General features: G+C 30.1%; 3 protein-coding genes across 5 annotated transcripts; 2 read left to right on the forward strand and 1 right to left on the reverse strand.

The window, feature by feature from the left end:
- Positions 1-6,235: 6,235 nt before the first annotated feature.
- On the reverse strand, positions 6,236-7,800 carry LOC126840552 (28S ribosomal protein S14, mitochondrial). 2 transcript variants are annotated; one of them, XM_050576382.1, is made up of 4 exons: positions 7,567-7,799; positions 7,264-7,422; positions 6,608-6,786; positions 6,236-6,545 (listed from the first exon to the last, which is right to left on the reverse strand). In XM_050576382.1, the coding sequence occupies exons 1-4, from the start codon at positions 7,639-7,641 to the stop codon at positions 6,542-6,544; spliced, it is 417 nt and encodes a 138-aa protein (XP_050432339.1). In that variant the 5' UTR covers positions 7,642-7,799; the 3' UTR covers positions 6,236-6,541. The 2 variants fall into 2 exon arrangements, with proteins under 2 accessions (XP_050432339.1, XP_050432340.1); XM_050576383.1 differs by lacking the exon at positions 6,236-6,545 and having other exon boundaries at positions 6,604-6,786; positions 7,567-7,800.
- Positions 7,801-7,913: 113 nt separating this feature from the next.
- On the forward strand, positions 7,914-15,012 carry LOC126840304 (GRIP and coiled-coil domain-containing protein 2-like). Of its 2 annotated transcripts, none has more exons than XM_050575956.1 (17): positions 7,914-8,124; positions 8,226-8,304; positions 9,259-9,335; positions 9,400-10,843; positions 11,014-11,102; positions 11,166-11,309; positions 11,505-11,695; positions 12,122-12,347; positions 12,420-12,587; positions 12,796-13,002; positions 13,088-13,320; positions 13,629-13,809; positions 13,896-14,078; positions 14,151-14,244; positions 14,317-14,519; positions 14,586-14,694; positions 14,794-15,012. In XM_050575956.1, exons 1-17 carry the CDS (start codon positions 8,092-8,094, stop codon positions 14,853-14,855), a joined length of 3,723 nt encoding a protein of 1,240 aa, XP_050431913.1. In that variant the 5' UTR covers positions 7,914-8,091; the 3' UTR covers positions 14,856-15,012. The 2 variants fall into 2 exon arrangements, with proteins under 2 accessions (XP_050431913.1, XP_050431912.1); XM_050575955.1 differs by having other exon boundaries at positions 14,151-14,247; positions 14,794-15,011.
- Positions 15,013-18,505: 3,493 nt separating this feature from the next.
- Positions 18,506-22,229, forward strand: LOC126840849 (elongation factor 1-alpha). Its single transcript, XM_050576824.1, has 5 exons — positions 18,506-18,669; positions 20,037-20,190; positions 20,340-20,687; positions 20,766-21,590; positions 21,658-22,229. Exons 2-5 carry the CDS (start codon positions 20,047-20,049, stop codon positions 21,727-21,729), a joined length of 1,389 nt encoding a protein of 462 aa, XP_050432781.1. The 5' UTR covers positions 18,506-18,669; positions 20,037-20,046; the 3' UTR covers positions 21,730-22,229.
- The last annotated feature ends 1,083 nt before the right edge of the window (positions 22,230-23,312 follow it).

Below are 23,312 nucleotides of genomic sequence, written 5' to 3' on the forward strand. Positions count from 1 at the left end.
AAATGCATGCACTCTAATGGAATAGGAAAACTTCAACGATTATTTTCCAAAATTTACTAAATTTGATACCGGAGCTTTGGACCCAAGGAACAGAATATAGGTAACTGAATTATGGTAAAGTTAAAATTATTTTAACAAAACAGGGTTTTTCAATTTTTTTAGAACAATAACAGCTTTGATAAAAAGTTAATTCTATTGTTGTAAATCTGATTTGAATTTTTCCCTATATGGAAACTACCTACTATAAAAGCTGAAAGTAAATCTGTAAATGTGATTTTCTTTTGGCTGTCCGAATCAAATTAATCAAATCGTAGAGTACTAAAAATACTTTCCGGAGCGTTCTATACTTCCTGCCGGAAAGTAATCGCTTAAGTATCAGCGGGGTGCCTTCCTGTACTTAGTATGTGTAGGTATTGCCGGCCGACGACCATTTCTCGGGAAACGAGAACAGAAGTAATTTTTTTTTTAATTTGTCGGTTGAATTACTTTTTATTTTTATTATTATTATTACTATTACAAGCGAAAGAGAAGTAGCCGCCGCAATGTCGGTGAGAGTTGTTTGCGTGCATACACGACACCGGCCGGCTCAAGAAGTCATCGGCCTATAGTGTCTTCTTCAAGCCACTGTCGGAGCAACGACAGAAGAGAGGAAAAACTATTATTATTATTATTATTATCCGCTAAAAAAGAAATTTTTTTTATCGTAATTGCCACCGGTCGAGTATGTTTGCGACGCAAAAAATTATTTTTCTTAGGTACCATAATAATATTATTGTACTGGCGAATGACAAGCAACGCGATGCGCGACTTTTTATTTTTATTATAAAATAAAGGTCACGTTGACGGAAAAAACATTAACTGGGGGACATAAAATACTCTGTTGATGAAACCCCGACGATTCGTTTTCGAATTAATGGAACGTATAATGTAAAAAATTAATAGTATATGCAGAAAAAGAGTCGAGACGGGAGTTATTAAGATCATGACGTTATTAAAATAACCCGACACGTTGAATAATTAGTAATTATCCAACCGTTAAAGTAGGACACCGCGATGTATCAGGGTCATTAAGTTTATATTGTCTTCAATTACAATTATACACAAATGTCTTTGCTCGTTTAATTTTAGGAAATAAAACTATCGGCGGTGTCGGATTTGTAATTTGTTTATCGCCGCCGTAAATCGGAGAAAGTAGTCCAATAAAATTAAAATTAATTTTTTTCAGTCTACAATCAACATATTTTATACGCAGACGAAACTCGTTATAATACTATACTGATTAATAATACCACTTCTGTGAATTGGGCCAACGTCACTTTTTTTAAAAAACTAAAGAAAACAACTCTGTTTGCACTTTTATCCAACCAGATAACACCTATTACAAGTATTTTTCAAACCCATCAACACAATAAATAAATTGTTGTCGGAGCCTTTAAGCAAAATGCTCAAATATAAAATGTAAAATATATTAATTTAATTTGTGTATTTCAACAAATGAATGTAATATAAAACCTTATATAATTTAAGTATTGAAGAATTAAAAAAAAATGTAGTAATTTTTTTGTTTGCCCCAACAAATGTTGTTCATTGGCTTCAACTTATAGTTTCAATAATTCAGCATTGCTAAACTACTCTTAAATATTAAGTACAGTTGGTGCAAACGGCCATTTGTGATTTAATAGCTTAATAAATAACACAAAATTAATTTATAATCAACTAACTAATATTATATTATTAAGTTATGATAATAAATTCACCTTGATTTGTAACAAATGTGACCTTAATCCAATCTGTAAATGAAACCACTGGAATGTATTCTAACATATTATATTCTTCTTAAAACTAATCTCAAACTCCAATCGACTCATCACACAGTTAGCTTCAGTTAATCTTTCTGGAAACCAGCCCAGACACCTTAAAAGAAAATTATGCCTAGACCTAAGATGTGGATTTATTATATCATTAATCATGTTATTTTTGGTGTTTCTCTTGTGAGATTTCCAATCATGTCTTTCACTGATAATTTTTATTTCCAATTAATTTACTTATTGTACATTTTTTTGTATAAATTGTAAAAAAAAATGTACAAATAAAGCCATTATTTAAAAAAAAAGTTTTAAATAAAAATAATTATTTATCGTGAACACAGCTGTTCTTATTTTTCACACAAAATTCCATTCGCTCAACTTAAAGTAATATACTCTGCAATCTACCTAAATTTCAAATTTATGTGGAAATGTTTTCTCCAATATGATCCATAGACCGTGTCTTCATGACTTACAAGTGGTAGGTAGGTATTAAGTTGTTTTTGTACTGTTTGGCGATTTTAGTATTAATGAAATACCCGGTTATAAACTTCAATATAAAACTAGATATTTCAAATTTTTAATTTGGCATATCTCCAGCGCTAATCAAATGTAGGTGTTTACCAACAATTATAATTGGTTTTAATATCGATTTCGATCGCCAAATAAATGTGTATGCAAAATAATATTTTAAGTGCCCGCTTGTTTTTGGACTAGTGTTCGTTTCACGATTCGTACGAATAATACATACCTACATAAAACTTAATTTTAATCCACCGTGAACGAATCGATACATATTATATAGGCATATATATTGCAGTCTATACGTTACAACGTCAAAGTGTGTTAACCGAAGAAATACAAGTCGGATAACCGGCTCGATAGACCATTAAAAATTGCGGGAAGACCGACAAACCGAAAACGAAAGCAAAAACAACAAAACCCAAGCGACGCCTGAAAAAACTCGACTCGACTATACATGTTTTTAATTTTCATAGACTATTAGCTGCCGAAACCTACAAAATGTTAATATACCAATTTTTGTAAAAATACAAAACCCTAAACAGAATATTATAACGGAGTGGAGTGTACCTGTTCATTCCGTCCTATCCTAACAAATTTACCATCGTACCCGACTTCTAAAAAAAATCAAAGCACAAGAGTATAGGTACCCGAATTCGTAGAAAACTATATTAGAGACCATAATAATATAGAACATCCAATACGGGTACAATTCCATTAATAAGAGTTTATGTATAAACCGGATTTGCGTTTCGAGTGATTCTGTATGCCTGTATATATGCTGGTTACCAAGGACCAAGGTTGTTAATAAGTGTGCATTTTTTTTTAGTACTCGTGAATAGTGGATACTAAAAGCAGTAAAGAAGAAACAGTCATTGTGGTTTGTTCTAAATTCCAATTAATGTATGTTTAAAATTTAAATAATATAAAATAATTTTATGTAGATGTTAATGATCTCGATTAATTAATTTGTAGGTCTTCATAAATACCCATAAAAAAAAAAATCAGTACGATTGTTAGGTATTCAACATGTAAGTGCACACCAATGTATGTCCACAAATCAGTTTTAACTCGGATATTTTAATAATTGGCTATGGCAATTAATTGGAACGTTTTATTTCAGAAATATCCTGTTCCTCATGCTGTCGTTTACCATTCAAAGATTGGGGGCTACTTGGAAAATCGACTACATTACTATATTGTTGCTATTTATAATATTTATGAAAATGGAACTGTATACTTTTAGAATTTAGCATCATTGCAAAACCGAGAATACTGAAGGTATTATATTGTATATTATACATATATTGGCCGTGATGGAATAACATGATTACGAAAATACAATATTGCCAATGCTAGTATTATTATTATTTACAATAAAATTGCCATCTCGGAGATTTTAACGAAAGCACATGTACAGAAGAAAAGCGAACGTTTTATTAAAAATATAGTAAAATTTTGGAACTTTTCCACGTTGTTTTTTTTTTTTACATCGAGTAAAAAAAAATGTACGTCTGGGCTTAACAATAATAAACGGCGGTTTTTATTTCTCGGCGAAATGGATATTTTGGCCTATATATATATATGTATACACTTATATATCATATATGTGTGTGTACTTTTTTTTTTTTTTATTATTTCTCCCTTCCACCGCGTTTGGCCTTGTTAATTGACCTCGATAATGATCGCGACTCGCACTGCCAAGGCCGGCGACCAACCAGGGCAACAACTCGGCCCTCCGCGTCTTTCCCATCATCGCACCGACTGCACGCACCGTCGTGGTAGTCGTGTGTGCTGCTGCCATTTCTACTTTCTAGGTCAACGCGCTCTGCCGCCACAGTCGTGAGCAGCAAGTAAGACGTACACTGCTCTTGAGAATCTCTCTCCCTCTCTCTCTTTCTCACACACACACATACATTCGTTCTATTTGTAAGTCGTAAATTATACCGAAAGTGTATACACCATTTGAATGAAATCCGCAACACGTTCAAAATATTATGACAATGAACATCCCTGTTGCGTTGCCCGACGAAAATAATTATCTCGACGTACTACTTAAAAATATAACAATAATAATAATAATAGTAATTAGCGAAAATACAATTTTTTTTTTCATTATCGAAACTTGTTAAGGTTTATATCGTAAAATGTAAACGTCCGTATAATTAGTGATTTTTATTTTTATCTAGAAATTCAATTTCATCATAATATTCTGAAATAATGAAGCGCATATTATGCGCAGTTAGAGGGGTAGCACCCTCGAATTTAAAATGGACGCCCTCTAAGATTTGTTGTGTTTATGTATTAAAATGTTAAGTATAAAAAAAACCAAAAACTTTTTGCAGAGTTAATAACAGTATTTATTATACAGTATAATTCAGGGTTCAAAAAATTCACGGGCATTTAAAAAAAAAACCCAATCGGGGTTTAATGGGTTTTTACTGACTTTTATTATTATCTTAAGGATCTATTATATTTGAGTAATGTTAAATGATTTTGCAGCTGGGGATAAATTTAAATAAAAATACATAACGTTTTCGAACTTAAAAGTTTAGAAGTTATCACGTTGTAGCTAAGCGTCTTAAAAATTCAAAAGTTTCAATCCTAATAACCGTTTAAGGTACTAAGTTATTAAATATTTAAAAAAAACCATTTATTTATTTATTCGTATGGCATTTATAATGGGGACCGAGGTCCTAACAGAAAATAAAGAACAAGAGAAAACGTAATTTGACATAAGTAAAAATATATAGGTAACGTTATGTTTATAATTGAATGTCCAGGCCAGACAGCCACTCCACGGCTCCTGCTGATGCCCTGCAAAGTCCTCCACTTTACCGGTGTAACTTCTTTTTGGGAATTCTCCAACGATATGGGACACTGTCTGTTTTTGATGGCCACAAAAAAAAACCATTAAAATAGCACATTTAAAAAAAAAGATTAATTTTATACGCAACTTTCCATGACTGACCTGGACCTAATTTAATCTTATATTCAAGGTTAATAAAGTTGTCCAACTCCGTTAAAATAATTCTTTATGAAATATCATAATGTGAAGTATTTTTATTTAATTTTTCTTTACGATTTTATGTGTCATTAAATATTTTATGTACGTTTTTTACAGGTCTAAAACTATACTTCAAATTTTGAAATGAATAAGTTTTTGACTTATGTGAGAGACAAAAAGTAGTAAGATACTATTATTGTTGTTCTTAGTATTTTCAAATAAGAATTTAATCTTTTCAAAGTTCACTAGGTAATATTTTAGTGTGAGTTATACTTATACCCGTTTAATAAATATTAAAAGGATGCCACACCACCCATTTATTAAGGAGTTGGGTATAGGCAATTTTTTATCTTAGTACAATCAGTTACAATCTTCGTTAAAATTAAAACTGTGATGTGTAATTGTTAGTTTAGTAATAAGACTCATTTTTAGTAGTTAAATTATATTTTGGACCATCGCAGCATCCTTGACAGAGATTTAAAAAACAATTTTGAGAAAAAGCTGTCTCACTTTTTTGATACAGATTTTTAAAAATTGTCTGACAGGAGTTACTTATTTCATCTGAAAGTTAAGAATTTTATCTGTCTCGCCTCGACGAGATTTTTATAATAACTAAATTATTAAAACTAAAATGAGTGCTTAAGACATTTTTTTTGTTTTCTTAATTTAAATAAAAAATTAATTGCGTTATTAAATTAGATTGTCTAGGACAATTTTTGGAAGACCTGTATCAAAAAAGCAAACTTATGTTTTTATAACGTAAAAATGCATGTACGGCGTCCTCTTAATACCTACAAACCTAACAAGTTCTATAAACGACATAATTTTTATAGACTAAATACAATACATATTTTTAGATACTTCATAAATACAATTTTTATAATTATTATACACATTATACAACATATTAAAACGTATTATATTGGTTGAAAAAACACTATTGTTACAAAACTCATGTCATATAATTAAATTAACTATATGAAATTAAAAACTATGTTAGAAATATTAAGATGTTGAGGAGTTGAAAAAATTACGATGTTTCTAACTTGTTGCTTTCAAATATAATAATGTATTTACCAAGTTACTATAACATTTACAGGCTATACACAAGTGGATGTTTTGTTTTCTAATATTTAGATAAGGTCTAATTTTGTATAATAAAACATATTATTATATAAGTAGTCCACGGACAGGGTTTTTACTTGGTTTACCTGAAAAAAAAAAAATTACATTTTAAAAAATATTATAAAATATTTATTTAACAGATACTTACCACATTGCTCTTTGTACGCCTGCTAATTTATTATAATCTGCTAAATGTCTGAAGATAATTCTACTTAGTCGCCAACGTTTCACATTTCCTCTGGGACGAGATGTGATCTGACATCGCTGAACAATTCTGGTTATGCTAGCATCTCTTGGGCAATGATAAATTTCTTTGTCAGCTATTTCCTAAAATTAAAATATACAATAATCTTTTATTTAAATTAACAATATGTACAAAAACATAAATACTAGTGTATCTTTAGTAAACTCATACAATTATACCAGATACTTACATTACCATGACTGACAAGAAAATAACTTTTTGAAATAAAATAAAAAAATTAAAATATCCTTAGACTGTGGGAAAAAACTTTAAATATAATATGATATTTAATATTTTTAAATATAAGTATAATTTAAATATATTAATACAAAGTTAATGACTATACTCTATTCAGAATAAGAACAGGCTTCGGCGGCCGACCAATTTTCGTCGGGCGGCGGTCAGGCACCACCTATTTTACATTTTGTCAGTAGCCCCACTGGCGGCAGTGTTTGAGGTCCGTTGCTCGTAGTGAAGCCACGCCCATGTGCACAAGTCGGCCGCCAAAGCCTGTTCTTATTCTGAATAGAGTATATATAGGCATAAAATCAAAAAATTACCTGAACTTCTTGGGGAATTATATCATTTTTACGAATTGCGTTGTATCGCAACTTATAAATGCCATACTCTTTTAACGTGTTTCTTTTGCGAGCATCTTTTTTCATTCTGTGATCAGGCCACTTATTACGTACTTGCTGGTTTTGGGGCATTACACCCATCTAAAATAAATTTAAATTTGGTACAGTAAAAGGAATATGTAACTTTATTATTATTCATATATAACTTGTGACCAGTTACCACTGTAATGTTAATGGTATTTATAAAATGGGCTTATATGTTTAAAAATTACCAAATGTACTTACACAAGCTTCATTTATTGGTGATTGATATTTAATTGCAACTTTACATCTTTGGAGTGCATTGATTATGAACGCCATAGCGTTATTGCATAAACCAAATACAAGTATTTATAATGTATAAACCTAAATTTTTAAAACATATAACAAGATATATTTTTAGAGTTGAAGTTAATAAATAGCTTTAATAATATGTAACATAAGCATGGGCATTAAACATTTTATCAATTATCAGAGTCGGACATGAGAATTATTATCAATGCAAATTATTATAATATAGATAACATCGTTATCAGATTAACATTATTATCACGAACTGTTTAGTGATAAAAGCCATAATCTGTGAACAGCGATAAGAAAATTTAGAACAAATTCAACTATAAAATTAAAATTTTTGTAATAAATCATTGATTTGTCATCGTTTCATTTTCATGTAATAATATTGTGGGTTGTTGTATTTTTTAATTTTAAGATGTCCTGTTTGTTAAGTTACACATTTTAGTATAAAAGTTGAATTTACATTTCTTTACAATGGAAATCCGAAACTCGGAGGATAAGGATGATGTATGTAAAATCTTCTTAAAAATACCTATACTGCCATATATTGATATTTGTGCGTTTTTCATTATAATTTTATTTATGAACTACGTATTAAATATTTCTAGAACTTCGAAAGATTAACAAAAGAAGAAATTTGGAGCAAATACCAAGACGAAATCCATTCTTTGAAAAAACAAAATGAGGGTAATTAGCATTTTGTATGTATATTTATATTAGTGTGGGTCAGAGAATATTTCTGTGGTGTTACAGCTAATTTAATGTTAATTGTCAAAAAAATAATATTTTTAGTAAAAATTTAAAGTCAACCTCTGCCATGCCCCCACAGATTTTTAATGTTAATGTGCATTAATCATGTACTTTTTGGTGTCCTGCTGCTGGCTGCAGATTAAGCTACAGTATTCACAATAACTAATCGAGCTGGGTAGCAAAGTATCACAGGAAACAAGCTAGCCAATAAAACACCATTACTTATTTAATTTTATAAATTAAAGTGACATAAAAGCAACAACTATTATTCGATAAAGATCTCTAGAAAAATATTTTTAAATATACAAAATAAATCAAAGTAGGTAGCTTCATTGGGTGCCCCCCTACTTCACGTTATATTCATGTTATATTATTTCACTTGTAAATGTTAACTAATTTACTGTTTTGCTATACTGTATAGATGTAAATATTCAATTTAATAAAAAAAATATATATATATATACAAATTAGCAGTGCTATGGATCGAATTGTCGACTATTTATTTTATGCGGAATTCATACTGGAAATGGAGGGCTGCCCCATCATAGCTTATAAATAGTAACATTTTTATGCGTGATTCCTGGTGGCAAGAGCGCAGTTTACAATCTACTTGTCTGTAAATTATGAAGATGGTACCTCTACTATCAGTGCAAATTGGTTTCCGTTTTTTTTTTTTTATTAACACTGCTTATTTGTATATTTTAAAATCAATGCAGCAGTTATTATTGGCATAAAAACAGTCAATGTTATTGTGCATGGCATTGCTTGACAGTATATTTAAAAATAAACAACATTACAATAATGCAGTTCATAATTATAGTATAATATTTTAAAAACACACTTATTTATTTTATTTTAAATCACTCGTTTACTGTATGTAATATAATTTAGATTTACATGAACGAGAAAAAATGTGGGAACAAAAATGTCTTGATCAACAGCATATTTATGAGCAGTCAGAAAGACAGGTATTTAATTTATTGACTAAAGAATAAAATATATAAATAATATTTATACTAGTATGTTTTTAAGGAACTACTTGAAAAAACCAAACAATTACAAGATGCAGAATTAAAGATAAATCAGCAACAAGAAACCATCAATAAATTAAAGAATCAAAAAATAGTTGAGAACTCTGATGAAGTAGATGCATTAAAAAAAAAACTTCAAAGTAACAAACTTGCATTAGATGCTATCAAAAAAAGTCTAGACAACGAAAAGGCTTTTCGTATCTGTGCCGAAGAAGAAGTAAAATCCCTTAAAGCTCAAATAAATTATCAAACAGAAAAACAAAATTCTTTAGAACGCGACAATGCAATATTAATTAAAGAAAAGCAATCATTAGAAATATCAAAAAACAAAGTCAGTAAACAATGTAATGAGTTGGTTGAAAAAATTATATTACTGGAAGAACATTGTGATAAAAAAGAACAGGCTTTCGATGAGCAAGCAAAGTATATTAGTGAACTTGAAGATAATCTTACTGACCTTAAAGAAAATTTAAACTATTGCAACGACCTAAAAGAAGAAAAAATTAAGTTGTTAAATCAAATTGAACATATATCAAGGTGTATTCAAACGCTTGAGAATGAACGTGATATGTATGTACAAAATTTACAGAAAACCCAAAGTCAAGAATTTGAACTTCAGAATATTGTAAGGACGTTAAAAAGTGAACTAAATCAAAAAAACGAGTGTCTAAATAAAACTATTGAGAATAATTCAACTCTGAGTTATACTAACTCAAATTTAAGAACCCAAATAAATAATTTACAAACTAATTTTTCAAGCTGTTTACAATTTTTCGATGAAGTTTTTGATAGTCATATTAAAATTAACACAAATGAAGAAAAAAAAAAGGAGTGTTCTGGCTTAGTATCTATCTTGAAATCATATTTAAACAACACTCTTGATCTTTTGGAAAAAACCCTGTTAGAATTTAAAATACACAAACATAACTATCAAGACTCTATTTTGGCATTGAAAGATGAACTTAATAACAAAGAAGAATATATTACTATATTAAGAAAAGAAACAAAAGATGTACGCAACAGAGAAATACAGGCTACTGATTCCAATTTAATGGTTAATACAACAGCTGTTCATACAGATACATCAGCTTTGCAAAACTCAAATGTTTTGGTTACTAATATTTTTGAGGAACTTAATCAAAACTTATCATATGTCAGTGAAATCAAGACTGATTTAATACCAAAGCAAAAACAACTTGTAGCCGAATGTAATATGTTTGTTTTGGACAAAATTAAAGACCTGGAAGATATATATAATACAAAAATTCAGTGTATAGGTAGTTTATACAAGACAATTAACCAAATGAAAAGTGAAATAGATCAAAAAGATGATGTGATTAAAGTACGTAAAGATGAGTTGTCAGTATTAAATAATAAATTAGAAGAAAAAAATTTAATTTGCCATGAATTGGAAACCGAGTTACTAAGTTATAGGGATAATTTTGGTGAGTACACTTATTAATTGAATAGAAATCAAAATTACTATATAAACACAAAACAGATAAAACTGACATAGCAGATATGAACTATCTGTTATGTCATATGTGACACATTTTAATACCACACACCTTTTAATATATATATTTCATCACATGGCATATTTTACATTTGTTAGATTGTTCAAGCACAACATCAATTTCTAGAGCAGATGAAATGCATAGAATGCGAGAAATAGAAGATAGCCAAGATGAGCGGTTACAAAAAGTTATTACTATTTGAAAACTTAATGGTTGAAAGTTTTTTTATATGTTTTTCATTACTTTTTAGTTAAAAACAATTGCAATTAAACAGAAAAAAGTAATAGCTGATTTAAAACAATCATTAGAAAAAGAAATAAAAAAACATAATCTAGAAAAAAATGAACTTCTTGCAAAACTTACAGCTTCGGTTAATCAAGGAAAACTTGTTCAAGTAAGTTAATCAATATATAAAAGACAATAGTATTTTTGTAATAACTACAATGATGAACTTTCTTGAAGTATGGAAAAGCTAAATTTTTAGTTTGAAAACTAACTTATAAGCTATGTTTTTTTTATGAGCTGAAAAAACATATTATTATGAATTGAAATTTTTTTTTATTTAATTTAAATAATATTTTCTTTTTAGTGTTTACAACAGCAGTACGATATTAAATGTGACGAATATGATGAAAAATGTACAGAAGTTAAAGGCATGTTAACAAAATTAAAAGACGGAGAAAATCAATTATTGGAACAAACTAATTTATGCACATCTTTAAAATCAAAAATTGATGAGTTAAAAAATGATTTAGTCAGTGCTAATAAAACAATAAAAAGGTAATTTATTTTAGTTTTAGAAAAATGTGCCTTATTGTGTCAAAAATTGTTGATAGTTTAATATTTTAAATTTTAAATAAAGCTTTTTATTTCAGAAGTACAAATTTTTAAATAGTTTGTGTATACTCTGTTCCAAAAGAGAATAACTAGCGTAAAATCCAAAAACAATTACTAAAAATGTATAAGCATTAGTTTCTGCGCTGGTTATTGTCTTTTGAAACGTAATATAGTTCCCAAACTACACGTATACTCACTTCCACAATAACTCATTTAAAAAAAAAATATTTTTGACTTCCATATAAAGAAATACACCAATTAATGTGATAAATCGAAAAACGAGAAGTCTAATTTATAGTTATAATAAGTTGTGTAGTTGGAAAATAATATTTACCATTTTATTTAGTAAAAATATTTTTTTATTATTAGCCTAAAAGATCTTGAAAAAACATTTTCATCTAAACTCGAAGCACTAAAGCAAGAAAAAGCTGCTAGTGATATTATGAGGATGGATAAAGAAGAACATGTTAAAGAACTCACAAGCGCTTTGAAAACAACCAAAGACAAAATAAAACATTTAGAATCTGAAATAAGTACGCTAAAGGCAGAAAAAAAGAAGATAAACATTCGCGACCTCGAACTCAATTCCTATGAAGTATTATTTTAAATACATTTTAAGACTAATTATAACTTACACTTCATTAATTAAAATTGTTTTAAATTTTAGAAAACTCTGGATGAACTTTCTCAGAAAATTAAAGAAGAAAAATCACTTAGCCAAAACCTGGAACAAGAGCTCAATAATGCAAACAGTGTTATTGATTCATTACATGAACAAATAAAACATTTAGCAAATACTATTTCTACTGAACAAAATAGGAATAAACAAATTTCAGTGAGCATTATTTATTTTTATTTTACGGTGGGATGATAATCAAACCCCTTATGTCAATAATTTCTAGTTTGAAGCTATGAACCTCAGGGTCACACAGCTTGATTAGAATATTCATTTTATTTAATAGTAAACATTAGTAAATTAATATTTATAAATAATAATAAAAAGTTAATACTACAACAATATTGTTTTATAAATATTTTATTAGCATCAAATGGAATTGTGTAGAACTGGTTTGAATAATGCTGAATCATTATTAAATGAAAGAGAAAACTCTTTACTAATATGTCAAGCTGATTTAGACCAAGAAAAAGCATTAAATAAAAATCTCACTGATAAATATAATCAAATACAGTCACAATACGACACCGAAAAAGAATATTATCAATCACAGCATGCATTACTGAATGACAAGGTAGAAACATTGAAAAATAGTAAACAACTATAGCGTATTATATTTATAAGATTTTCAGTTTCGAATTTGTAATGTTTCGTTATAGATTCGTAGATTACAAACAGAATTGAAATCAGCAAATATATCCATCGCTAAATACACCCAAGAAAACCAAAGCCTGTTAGAAGAGTTTGAAGCATACAAATTACGAGCACATAGTGTCTTTCAAAAACACAAACAAGACACTGCCTATAATGTTAAAGTTGCCGAGCTTACTGATCAACTTCATGAAGTCACCGATGCTTTAAATCAGTGTAAAACTAACATTCAATCTGTATCGTGAGTATTCAGTTAATATTATTCCTGTTTCACACCCGTAGTTATAATATGCACATTTTTTACATTACTTAAATACTACAATACTTGAAAATACATTACTTAAATTTAACATTTCACACCTAGGCGTCTGATATGCCATTTTTCCACTGGTCCAGATTTTGCGAATGAAAAACCGCACATACTATACACATAGGGTGTGAAATGGGCTTATCTCTGCTTTACCAAATTTTTAAATATGCAAAAATATGCATTATTTGTGTTGTACTTATGATAAGCATTACAATTTATTCATGTGTTTTATATTGTAGATCCGAATTGACTGGAAAAGAAACTGAGGTTGGTTTATTACAAAACGAAGTAGAAAAGTATGAAAAACGACTAAGTAACATGACAAAAACACTATCAATAAAAGACAAAGAAATTTACCAATTAAATGTTGAAATTGAAAAAATTAAATCTAAATTAGAAGATGAAATCAGAGTTCTAAATGTATGTTTCGATTTTTGTAATAGACAAATATTTATGTAAATTTACAATATGTGTTTGTAATAAATACATCATACCTATTGTTTCAGGAAAAAATTTTAAACAATCAAATGCTGTATGAATCAGAAATAGACAGGTTGGAACAAATAGTTCTTAAGGAAGAAGAAGCACGTGTCTTAAATCCTGAACCAAGTACTGCCCTACCTGAGGCGTCAGAGTTTAAACTTAAGAAATCATTATCTGCGTCCCATATTCAAGACGATGACGAAATAGTATGATGAACAGAAATAAATATTAATTTACATATGATATCTGATTTTAAATTATGCATTTTTACTTATTAGTATTCGGAGTTTGAAAGTTCAAATGAATCTATGAGAAAACTGAGCAAAGGAGGACTTATGCCTTTAGAAGATTTGTTAACATTCGACAATAACAGTGGTGCATTAACATAATATTGTTTAAAAATGTATGTACAATTATGATACTTAATATTTTTCATTTCCATAGTAAGTGATGCTATAAATGAGTTGAACACTACACGTAAACAGTTAAAGCAATTAACAGTCATGTTAAATGAAACTGAAAAGAACTGTTCTCGTTACGAACAACAAAATAAGTTCCTTAAAGAAGATATAAGAAGGTTGCAGCGTAGTGTAGACAGAAATGAAGAAATAAAAAATATGGAGTACTTAAAAAATATTATATTTAAGGTACTTGGTTGATAGGATGTTTGTAAATTCCCGTTTAAATTTTAGCTTTCGATTTGATATTTTCAGTTTATAACATTGTCAAATGGAGTAGAAAAATGTCATTTAGTTCCAGTAATCAACAAGTTGCTCAAACTCAGTCCCGAAGAACAAAAACAAATTGAATCCATTGCTAAAGGTTAACAATTTAACATCCATTATTATCCGACAGCACTATTAAATTTATCATAAAATATTGTGTAATATATCATTTTTTATATCATTCTTTTGTTTGCAGGTGCTATAACAGATCAAAATTCAAGTTGGTCAAATTTGTTTACATGGACACAAGGATCGTAAACTAATAAAAGTATTTAAATAATAAATACGCTTTATACTATTTTTGGTATTACTGGTACTACTGCCCTGCTGCTTACGTGTATAAGTATTATATTTTATTTAGACGGTTCATTATTTTTATCTACCCTAATCATGTGATATCATTAAATGTTTATACGTATATTATGATTTATATGTTAGCAATAAATATCTTTTTTTGTTTTTATTGAATTTTTTATTTATGCAATATTTTTTTTAACAGCTACTACTTAGTCATTATTTTTCTCAACTAAAATATTATAATTCATAATGTACATTAATAGTTTTACTGGATGCAATCACCTCTTGATGGAAGTGTGAAGATGTTTACAGTCTAAATTCTTGGCTATAAAAATTATAGACAAAATATAGAAAATAATTAATTTTATATCAATCTTGTTAACTAGATTTCAGGTTAATTCATATTGGTTGGGCTTATAAGTTAACCGAATTGTCCATTGCCCCCCCCCCCCCCAAACACAATAAAAGGTATCAAATATTCCATTTATAATTAATTGTGACTAAAATTTATTTCAATTTGAATTAAGTTTTGATTTCAAAATTAAAAGTAGGTGTATTCTAAAACAATAAGACCCATCACATTCACCAGTATGACTGATTTCTCTACACAACTAATTTTCATGTCGACTAATAATAAGGCAATTCCTATGCCTAGCTATTCCTATTCATTTATATATATACCCCTTCCCCCCGTATGTATATATATATATATATATATATTTATATACTTATTATTATTACTTATGTATAGGAAAAAAAATCATCTTATCTGACAATATTCATAGATACTTCTAATATAATTTAGATTTATTTTAAATGAATATTATTATCATTTTTTAAGTATACAATCGTCAAAATATAAGTTTACGATTAAGACTTGAGCTACCAAGTGAATACTTATTATATGAATATGGGTCACGTGGCCGGTGGCGAATGTTATGCTTATAACCTAAGCGTGGCAATGTGGCATTAATGAAACTTTGCTTACTCATCATAATATTATGACGTCATATTATATGTATATCAACGCCCGCCGTCCACTATATCTAGTTTTTTTAGTAATAATATGTGGCTGTTTATATATAATAAGTAATAATCGTACACTATAATATAAAGTATATATTTTACTTGTATGGAAATTGGAAAACAATAAATATGTACCTAAGAAAAACGATGTTAATTTTTCAATTATAAATTAATCAATCTTCATATACATCTTGACAATCACATGCATTCGCAAATGTATAATAAAAAATAATAAAGTAGGTAATGGTAATGAACAAACTGTACCTAATTGTAAAGTACATAGGTATTTATATTTGAAATACAAGATGCTTACACGGTTTGTGGTTGAATTTTTTTTTTTAAATGTGAATGAATAAAATCATGAAATTGGATTGAGTAGAAATTACTTCACTTACGAATAGACCTTTAGGCTTTAATATAAGCAACGCATTCGTGAAAGCATGTCGAGCACTTCCGCTTTCCAGACTGTTTTTATATTTTCATGATTGATAATGTACGATGAATAACCTATCGCCTATCTGATGGGGATCTCATATTATATTAATGTTGTTATAATTTATCAGGAAGTATTTAAAAATTGCAAAATTACCAATCTTCATATTGTTATAAAATATAATAGAATTATTATTAATACGAACTATATTATTACTGTTTTATTCATTTATTGTTCACAAAAAGTTATTTGTTATTTTCTTTCAAACCCAAGTACATTTTTACTCATAGACTGTAACACATAAGTACAATTTTAATAACTATAATTTAAAAAGACGCCACAAATGCTGTTTTGCTTTCATATAGAAGGGTAGGCATTCTGTGTTCAGATGTACATAATATTATGGGTTGATATTATTTAGGTAAATTAAGTGCCTTTAAAATTGTAAACTAAAATGTAATCTTAGTTATGTGTATGTTAAAATTAAAATTTATGTAATTAGATTGACGAATTATTTTGAGACAAAGTCTAGCTAAGCTATAATGTAATATTTAGAATTGGATTAGGACAAATACTTTTTACATTATGGTACAAAAAGAGGATATTACTTAGACTTAGGCTTCTTAAAAATAGTAAATTCCTTGAAATACAACGTGCACGTCCCTAATTCCACAAACGTCAAATTGTATACAAGTATATTGTTACTAAGGTACTCTACTTATTCCTACCTAGAAACAGAATTCAAGAATTTCAATTACCACTGAGTTTTACATCATTAGACTTTTATAAGTTATCTAGTTATTATAAATGCACAAACATAAAAAAAAAATTATACATGTATACTAAATATATTGTCAATATTAATGTTTTCATAGTAGTAAAATAAATTTCCTATACTTATAGAATAATAGTAAAAAAAATATATCTAATATTTTACTACCTAATCAGTTTACGTATAGTATAGGTAAAGGTATAAATTATATAACAACTAAAAAAATTATTTTTTTATAGACAACATATTTAAGTGACATAAAAATGTTTAAATGTTTTATTTAAGAGAATAATAGATAGTAAATTTTCGCAAAAAAAGATGCGTCCTAAATGCATACTATGCACTTTATTTAATGCACAAAAAAATATTGCTCTTTTAAAAATATAATAATGCATTTTCTTTTAATATTATTCTACATGTAAATGTTTTTATGTAAAAATGCAGTTACAATACTACTTAAATGATAAGGTTGTAGTAATAATTACTAATTAGTATGTTTTTATCTTATTTATGTATGTAATATGTATATATCTTATTTTTATATTAAAATTACAAAAATCCATCTCAATTTTTTACAATATGCGGTTATGGATAATTTCAACCTACATTAATAACTGCATTATCAAAAATTGTTTTTTTTTTTGCGGTTATTGTGATTCAGTATTCAAAAGTGATACCAGGTGGCAGAAGTGTATAGTTGTAAAATGAACAAATAATATTATAAGTACATTAACTAAAGTAGTTAAAAAACAATTCGTCAACTCAATAAAATTATTTAAAATGCGGTGGGTAAAATCGGAGTGTTAGTATCAAAAACTATACAAGTGTCACAACCGGTGCCGTTAAATCGTGATCATTATTTTTGGCTTAATAATTTAGGCCAAATGAATTAATTTATTGGACGGGCTAGTGTGACATTAAACAATATGCCTCGTTGTCCACATGCCGTAGCCTTCTAAGCATAACAATTAACAAATAACAATGACTTGTCAGTGTAACTATAACGAGTAACACGGAATAAAATCCACGGAGTCGATCGCGGCATTCTCGTGGATATGCGGTCGTCGCGACGGCCGACGTGTCGGGTGTCCGGCGTCTTGTGGGTTGGTAACGGTTTCAGTGCAGGCAACATGATCGCGTGACAGTCGCTTAATCTCGAACCCATTGTCGCGATGGTCATAAAATGCGAAAAAAAGCAAAAAACCTTCGAAGAGGCGAAACAAAACTAAATATTCGCAATTTAAAAATCGTTTTGTAAAATAAAATGATTTTATTTTGGTTTTAAACTGCCACGGAACGGCAGAATTGGTATACGAAACGTCGGCGCCAGCGAACCGGCCGCCATGTTTTTCATTTGACCACCACCTCTGGCCGGTGTATCCCGACTCGTCGGTCTCTTTCCGTGTCTGCTCGCTGCCGTGCTATCGTTCGTGTGTGCCGCACTTTAACAATACATTTTTCTCACCGCCCGTGACGGTTCAACAGTGTTTGAATATTTTTATCCGTTTCGATCTGTTAGTGTAATAGTTTTTCGTCGTCAAACGGTAAGTAAAATTGTCTAGTTTATTATCTTTAGCGCGATTTTCCATATTCCGCCGCCCCCGGCTGCAAAGCCGGCCGGAATTTTATTCACGTTTCCTAACCGTGATTCTCACAAGTTTCTTTGGCTGCCGAAACCCCTAGCCCAACTCTTTTAGTCCGTTTCTTGATTACCTTTATAAGTTCACCGTTTTCCAATCAACATTACCAACCGCTTTACCTTGGGTTAAAATTATTCATTGTTACCGTTCGATCACGTTGGCGTACAATATGTCGGCGAACGACTTGGCCCGGAGTACGTGTCTAACTATTCACTTCCTTTATGTAGGTTTATGGCATACCGTGATATGTATGTACGCTAGATTTGTTACGGTTTCTTCTAACCGAAAATTCCACTCTTTAGGGTATTTCGACTTGCGACGAGTGGCCGTCGTTCCTGTGTATGTGGCAAAATTGCGTAATTACTGTGAATGCATTGTAACGGTTTCTGCTGCATAACCTATCTACGTGGCCGGGTCGTGCATTAACGCAATAACGTTTTTATTTTTAACACGAGATCTCATTGCCGGTTTTCTTATTATAAATGTTCAGCCGAAGAATTTCCCTTTTGGGTGTCAACGGTCGGCCGGTTAATGTCCGTTTCCTTCTCCCGGCTGTGAGTTGGCACCAATGCCAATGACACATGTGCTTGGTTGACCAAAATTCACGGTTACACCATAACCGGAATAAGTGCATGCACTTTTTCCTCTATTCTATTCAAATTCGCTGCACCAGAAATTAATTTAATTCATTGACCCCTTTCTGTAGCTTATTTTTGATCTACATTTTTTTTAAGGTTAAGGCACATTGCATCGTTTTCAGTGTTGCAATGTGCATACAGGTGTTTTTATCGCATTTCTGTTTTTTAGATTTTAAATCTCGGCATTTCAATAATATGATATATTTCTCAATTGCGTAATTCATATTTTTTACACGTTGACTTGACTTTACATCCTAGTCTTTTTCTCTTGTTAATTAGTGTAGTCGTTCTTATTGATAACCCTTTGACAATCTGTCAAAGCTAAAATTAGACAACTTAAAGGTTTGTTGTATGGCTTTTAACAAACTGATTTGTTATGACTTTAAGTGCAATTATTTACGTGTTTACGAACATAAGTTTATTTGATAGGTTTGTGTTCATAATCTTATTTAGCTGCATAGGTCTAAGGTCATGAATATTAATTATTCATGCATTTCCTTGATAAGATTACCATGTTATTATTCCCAAATTAAGAGTATTTTAATTTGAGTTGGTATTTATATTATTTTAATACATTTTATTTCAAAAATATTAAATTTTTACATTGCTAATAGTTGTTATTTTTTATTTTAGAAAATTCACCATGGGTAAAGAAAAGGTACATATTAACATTGTCGTCATTGGACACGTCGACTCCGGTAAATCCACAACCACTGGTCACTTGATCTACAAATGTGGTGGTATTGACAAACGTACCATTGAAAAGTTCGAGAAGGAAGCCCAAGAAGTAATTATATATATAAACTATTGTTCACCCTTAATCATTTTCAAATATTTATAATTGTATTGGCTCTCTCTCTCTTTGACCTGATAATAGTTATCAAACATAAATCTTAGTAAGTGTAGTTTTACTAATTTTTTGAAATTATCTATTAGATGGGAAAAGGTTCCTTCAAATACGCGTGGGTATTGGACAAATTGAAGGCTGAACGTGAACGTGGTATCACTATCGATATCGCTTTGTGGAAATTCGAAACTGCCAGATACTACGTCACCATCATTGACGCACCTGGACACAGAGATTTCATCAAGAACATGATTACTGGTACATCCCAAGCCGATTGTGCTGTACTTATTGTTGCTGCTGGTACTGGTGAATTTGAAGCTGGTATTTCCAAGAATGGACAGACCCGTGAACACGCTCTCTTGGCTTTCACCCTCGGTGTAAAACAGTTGATCGTTGGTGTGAACAAGATGGACTCCACTGAACCGCCATACAGCGAAGTAAGTAACTTTTTTTTTTTAATGAATATTGTTCAATCTTTATAGTTTTTAAGTCTAAATTTAATTTTTTTCTTACAGTCTCGTTTCGAAGAAATCAAGAAAGAAGTAAGCAGTTACATCAAGAAGATCGGTTACAACCCAGCTGCTGTTCCTTTCGTCCCCATCTCTGGATGGAACGGAGACAACATGTTAGAAGTTTCTGAAAAAATGCCATGGTTCAAAGGATGGGCTGTTGAACGTAAGGAAGGAAAGGCTGACGGTAAATGTTTGATTGAAGCGTTGGATGCTATCCTGCCACCCAGTCGCCCAACCGACAAGGCTCTCCGTCTGCCTCTTCAAGACGTGTACAAGATAGGAGGTATCGGAACAGTCCCAGTCGGTCGTGTGGAGACTGGTGTGTTGAAACCTGGTATGGTTGTCGTATTCGCACCTGCCAACATCACCACTGAAGTCAAATCTGTGGAGATGCACCACGAAGCTCTGGTCGAAGCTGTTCCCGGAGACAATGTCGGTTTCAACGTAAAGAACGTGTCTGTTAAGGAATTGCGTCGTGGTTTCGTAGCTGGAGATACCAAATCCAACCCACCCAAGGCCGCTGCTGACTTCACTGCTCAGGTTATTGTGTTGAACCACCCTGGTCAAATCTCAAACGGATACACCCCAGTGTTGGATTGTCACACAGCCCACATTGCTTGCAAGTTCGCCGAAATCAAAGAAAAGTGTGACCGTCGTACTGGTAAAACCACAGAGGCTAACCCAAAAGCTATCAAGTCTGGAGACGCTGCCATCATCACTTTGGTGCCGTCCAAACCTTTATGTGTTGAAGCATTCTCAGAGTTCCCTCCCTTGGGACGTTTCGCCGTACGTGATATGAGGCAAACAGTCGCTGTCGGTGTCATCAAGGTAAAAATCTGAAAACTTTTTTTACCCTTTTTTGTAAGTGTCCTAACTTTATGTTTTTTGTTTTTAGAGCGTCAACTTCAAAGACTTGTCTGCGGGTAAAGTAACAAAGGCTGCAGAAAAGGCATCCAAGAAGAAATGAATAGGCGTAGCAGTAGCGCACACACGTCCTTCAGTTAGGTCAAACGGAAGTTGGCATAGGTGTCAGACGCCATCCCAACTTCTAATACTATCCAAATGGTTGTTGCAACCTTGTTTTCACCGTAAAGAATTTCGCAGGAAAAAATCGTGTTGTGCTACTCATAATCGTATCATAATAACATTTTGTTTTTATTTTTTATTTAATTGCAACAATTTTTTAAAATTTTGTTTATGTTAAAAGATTTACAAGGATGGACATAATTTTAAAAAAAATGCGTTTATGTATTGCATTCATTTTGAAAATAATTTTCTTTTGAAATCTTTCTATAAAAGCTATAATTTTATAATCTTATATCTTAATTTTTTTTTTAACATTATTTACTGCATCTATGACTACAAAACCCATTTGGCCCAACTGAAAGAAGGCATTAAAACCGCCGCCTATATATTGTGTTACGTTTGTACTAATAACATCGGCAAATAAAACACACTTATTAACTATTTTTTTTTCCATCTACATTGGGTAGTTTTTATTTGCACCTTTCTATTATGTTTGAATAATATTTTAATTTGTGTTTGGTCATAAATTTGCACAAATGGGTACCAAAGCTCTAAAACTTGTCTTGAGTATTGTGACATATGAAATAGTTTTTTTCTAATAGTGATATCATTTTGGCATAACTAAGACGCTAAGCTCAATACTATTTCGTAATTGTTTAGTAGAATTTGATGTTTTTTATGTTTATAAATTAATTATTCCAAATTTTTTTTTTTTTATCTTATGAGTACTATTGATATTTTAAGTAAATCCTAAAATACAGGTAACTTCTGCAAATTCTTGATTTGAAGGTTAAACTGATGTGTAATTATAAGTTCAGTCCCAATTTCTGAATTGGGACTTTTTTGGTTGTCGATTTCTTTTTCGGACTATCAAAGACGTCTTTGACATTGTTTTAAAAAAAAATCTGCAGAGCTATGCATATTCTCCATTATCTAACGACTAATAATCGTAAACAACTTATTTTTACATACTTATAATAATGAGGACATTATTTAGGTTATTTTAATATTAACTAAACATTTACTATTTATGTTTTTATTGCGACTATTTTAAAGTGCTTGTATAAGGTAAAATTGAAGTTTTTTTAAAAAGCTGACAAGAACCTTGTTAAAGTAGTTTATTCTCTTTTGTCGAAATTTGTTTTCTATGACCATTCTGCTTTGACCTACACACTTCCATATACATGTTATAACGATTATTTTTATAGGGTACGTCATATTCTTTATGAAGGATTTTTTAATAACTAAAGTTATGTAGGTAATATTAAATATTTGGTTTTCCGACTTAATAATTTTTACCACTCTGAAACGTGTTATCTGGCAATAGTTTTGAAAATATTAAACGGATACAGATTTTAATACACGCTTGTATTGATCGAAGGACATTTTTAATTTATTCATATTGTAAAAATCACTAAATTAAAATGCACCACGGTTAATACCTTGGAAATGTTATGAGCAATTAAAAACTTTTCTGAAACTCAAATTTGAGTATTTTTAGAAACTTAATGCTAGAAGTAGCTC

Source organism: Adelges cooleyi, unplaced genomic scaffold, assembly GCF_023614345.1.
Source record: "Adelges cooleyi isolate 19-005CV unplaced genomic scaffold, UGA_ACOO_1.1 ACOO_flye_CR_arks_rails_tigmint_CR_PRNA_376, whole genome shotgun sequence".
NCBI lineage: Eukaryota > Metazoa > Arthropoda > Insecta > Hemiptera > Adelgidae > Adelges > Adelges cooleyi.

Coding starts and splice junctions, on each gene's coding strand:
- LOC126840552 (XM_050576382.1), bottom strand. CDS start 7,641: ATGGCGTTCATAATCAATGCACTCCAAAGATGTAAAGTTGCAATTAAA. Junction 7,423..7,566: donor CACCAATAAATGAAGCTTGT/GTAAGTACATTT, acceptor AATTTATTTTAG/ATGGGTGTAATGCCCCAAAA. Junction 6,787..7,263: donor TAATTCCCCAAGAAGTTCAG/GTAATTTTTTGA, acceptor TTTTAATTTTAG/GAAATAGCTGACAAAGAAAT.
- LOC126840304 (XM_050575955.1), top strand. CDS start 8,092: ATGGAAATCCGAAACTCGGAGGATAAGGATGAT. Junction 9,336..9,399: donor ATGAGCAGTCAGAAAGACAG/GTATTTAATTTA, acceptor TATGTTTTTAAG/GAACTACTTGAAAAAACCAA. Junction 10,844..11,013: donor AAGTTATAGGGATAATTTTG/GTGAGTACACTT, acceptor TACATTTGTTAG/ATTGTTCAAGCACAACATCA.
- LOC126840849 (XM_050576824.1), top strand. CDS start 20,047: ATGGGTAAAGAAAAGGTACATATTAACATTGTCGTCATTGGACACGTC. Junction 20,191..20,339: donor TCGAGAAGGAAGCCCAAGAA/GTAATTATATAT, acceptor ATTATCTATTAG/ATGGGAAAAGGTTCCTTCAA. Junction 20,688..20,765: donor CTGAACCGCCATACAGCGAA/GTAAGTAACTTT, acceptor TTTTTCTTACAG/TCTCGTTTCGAAGAAATCAA.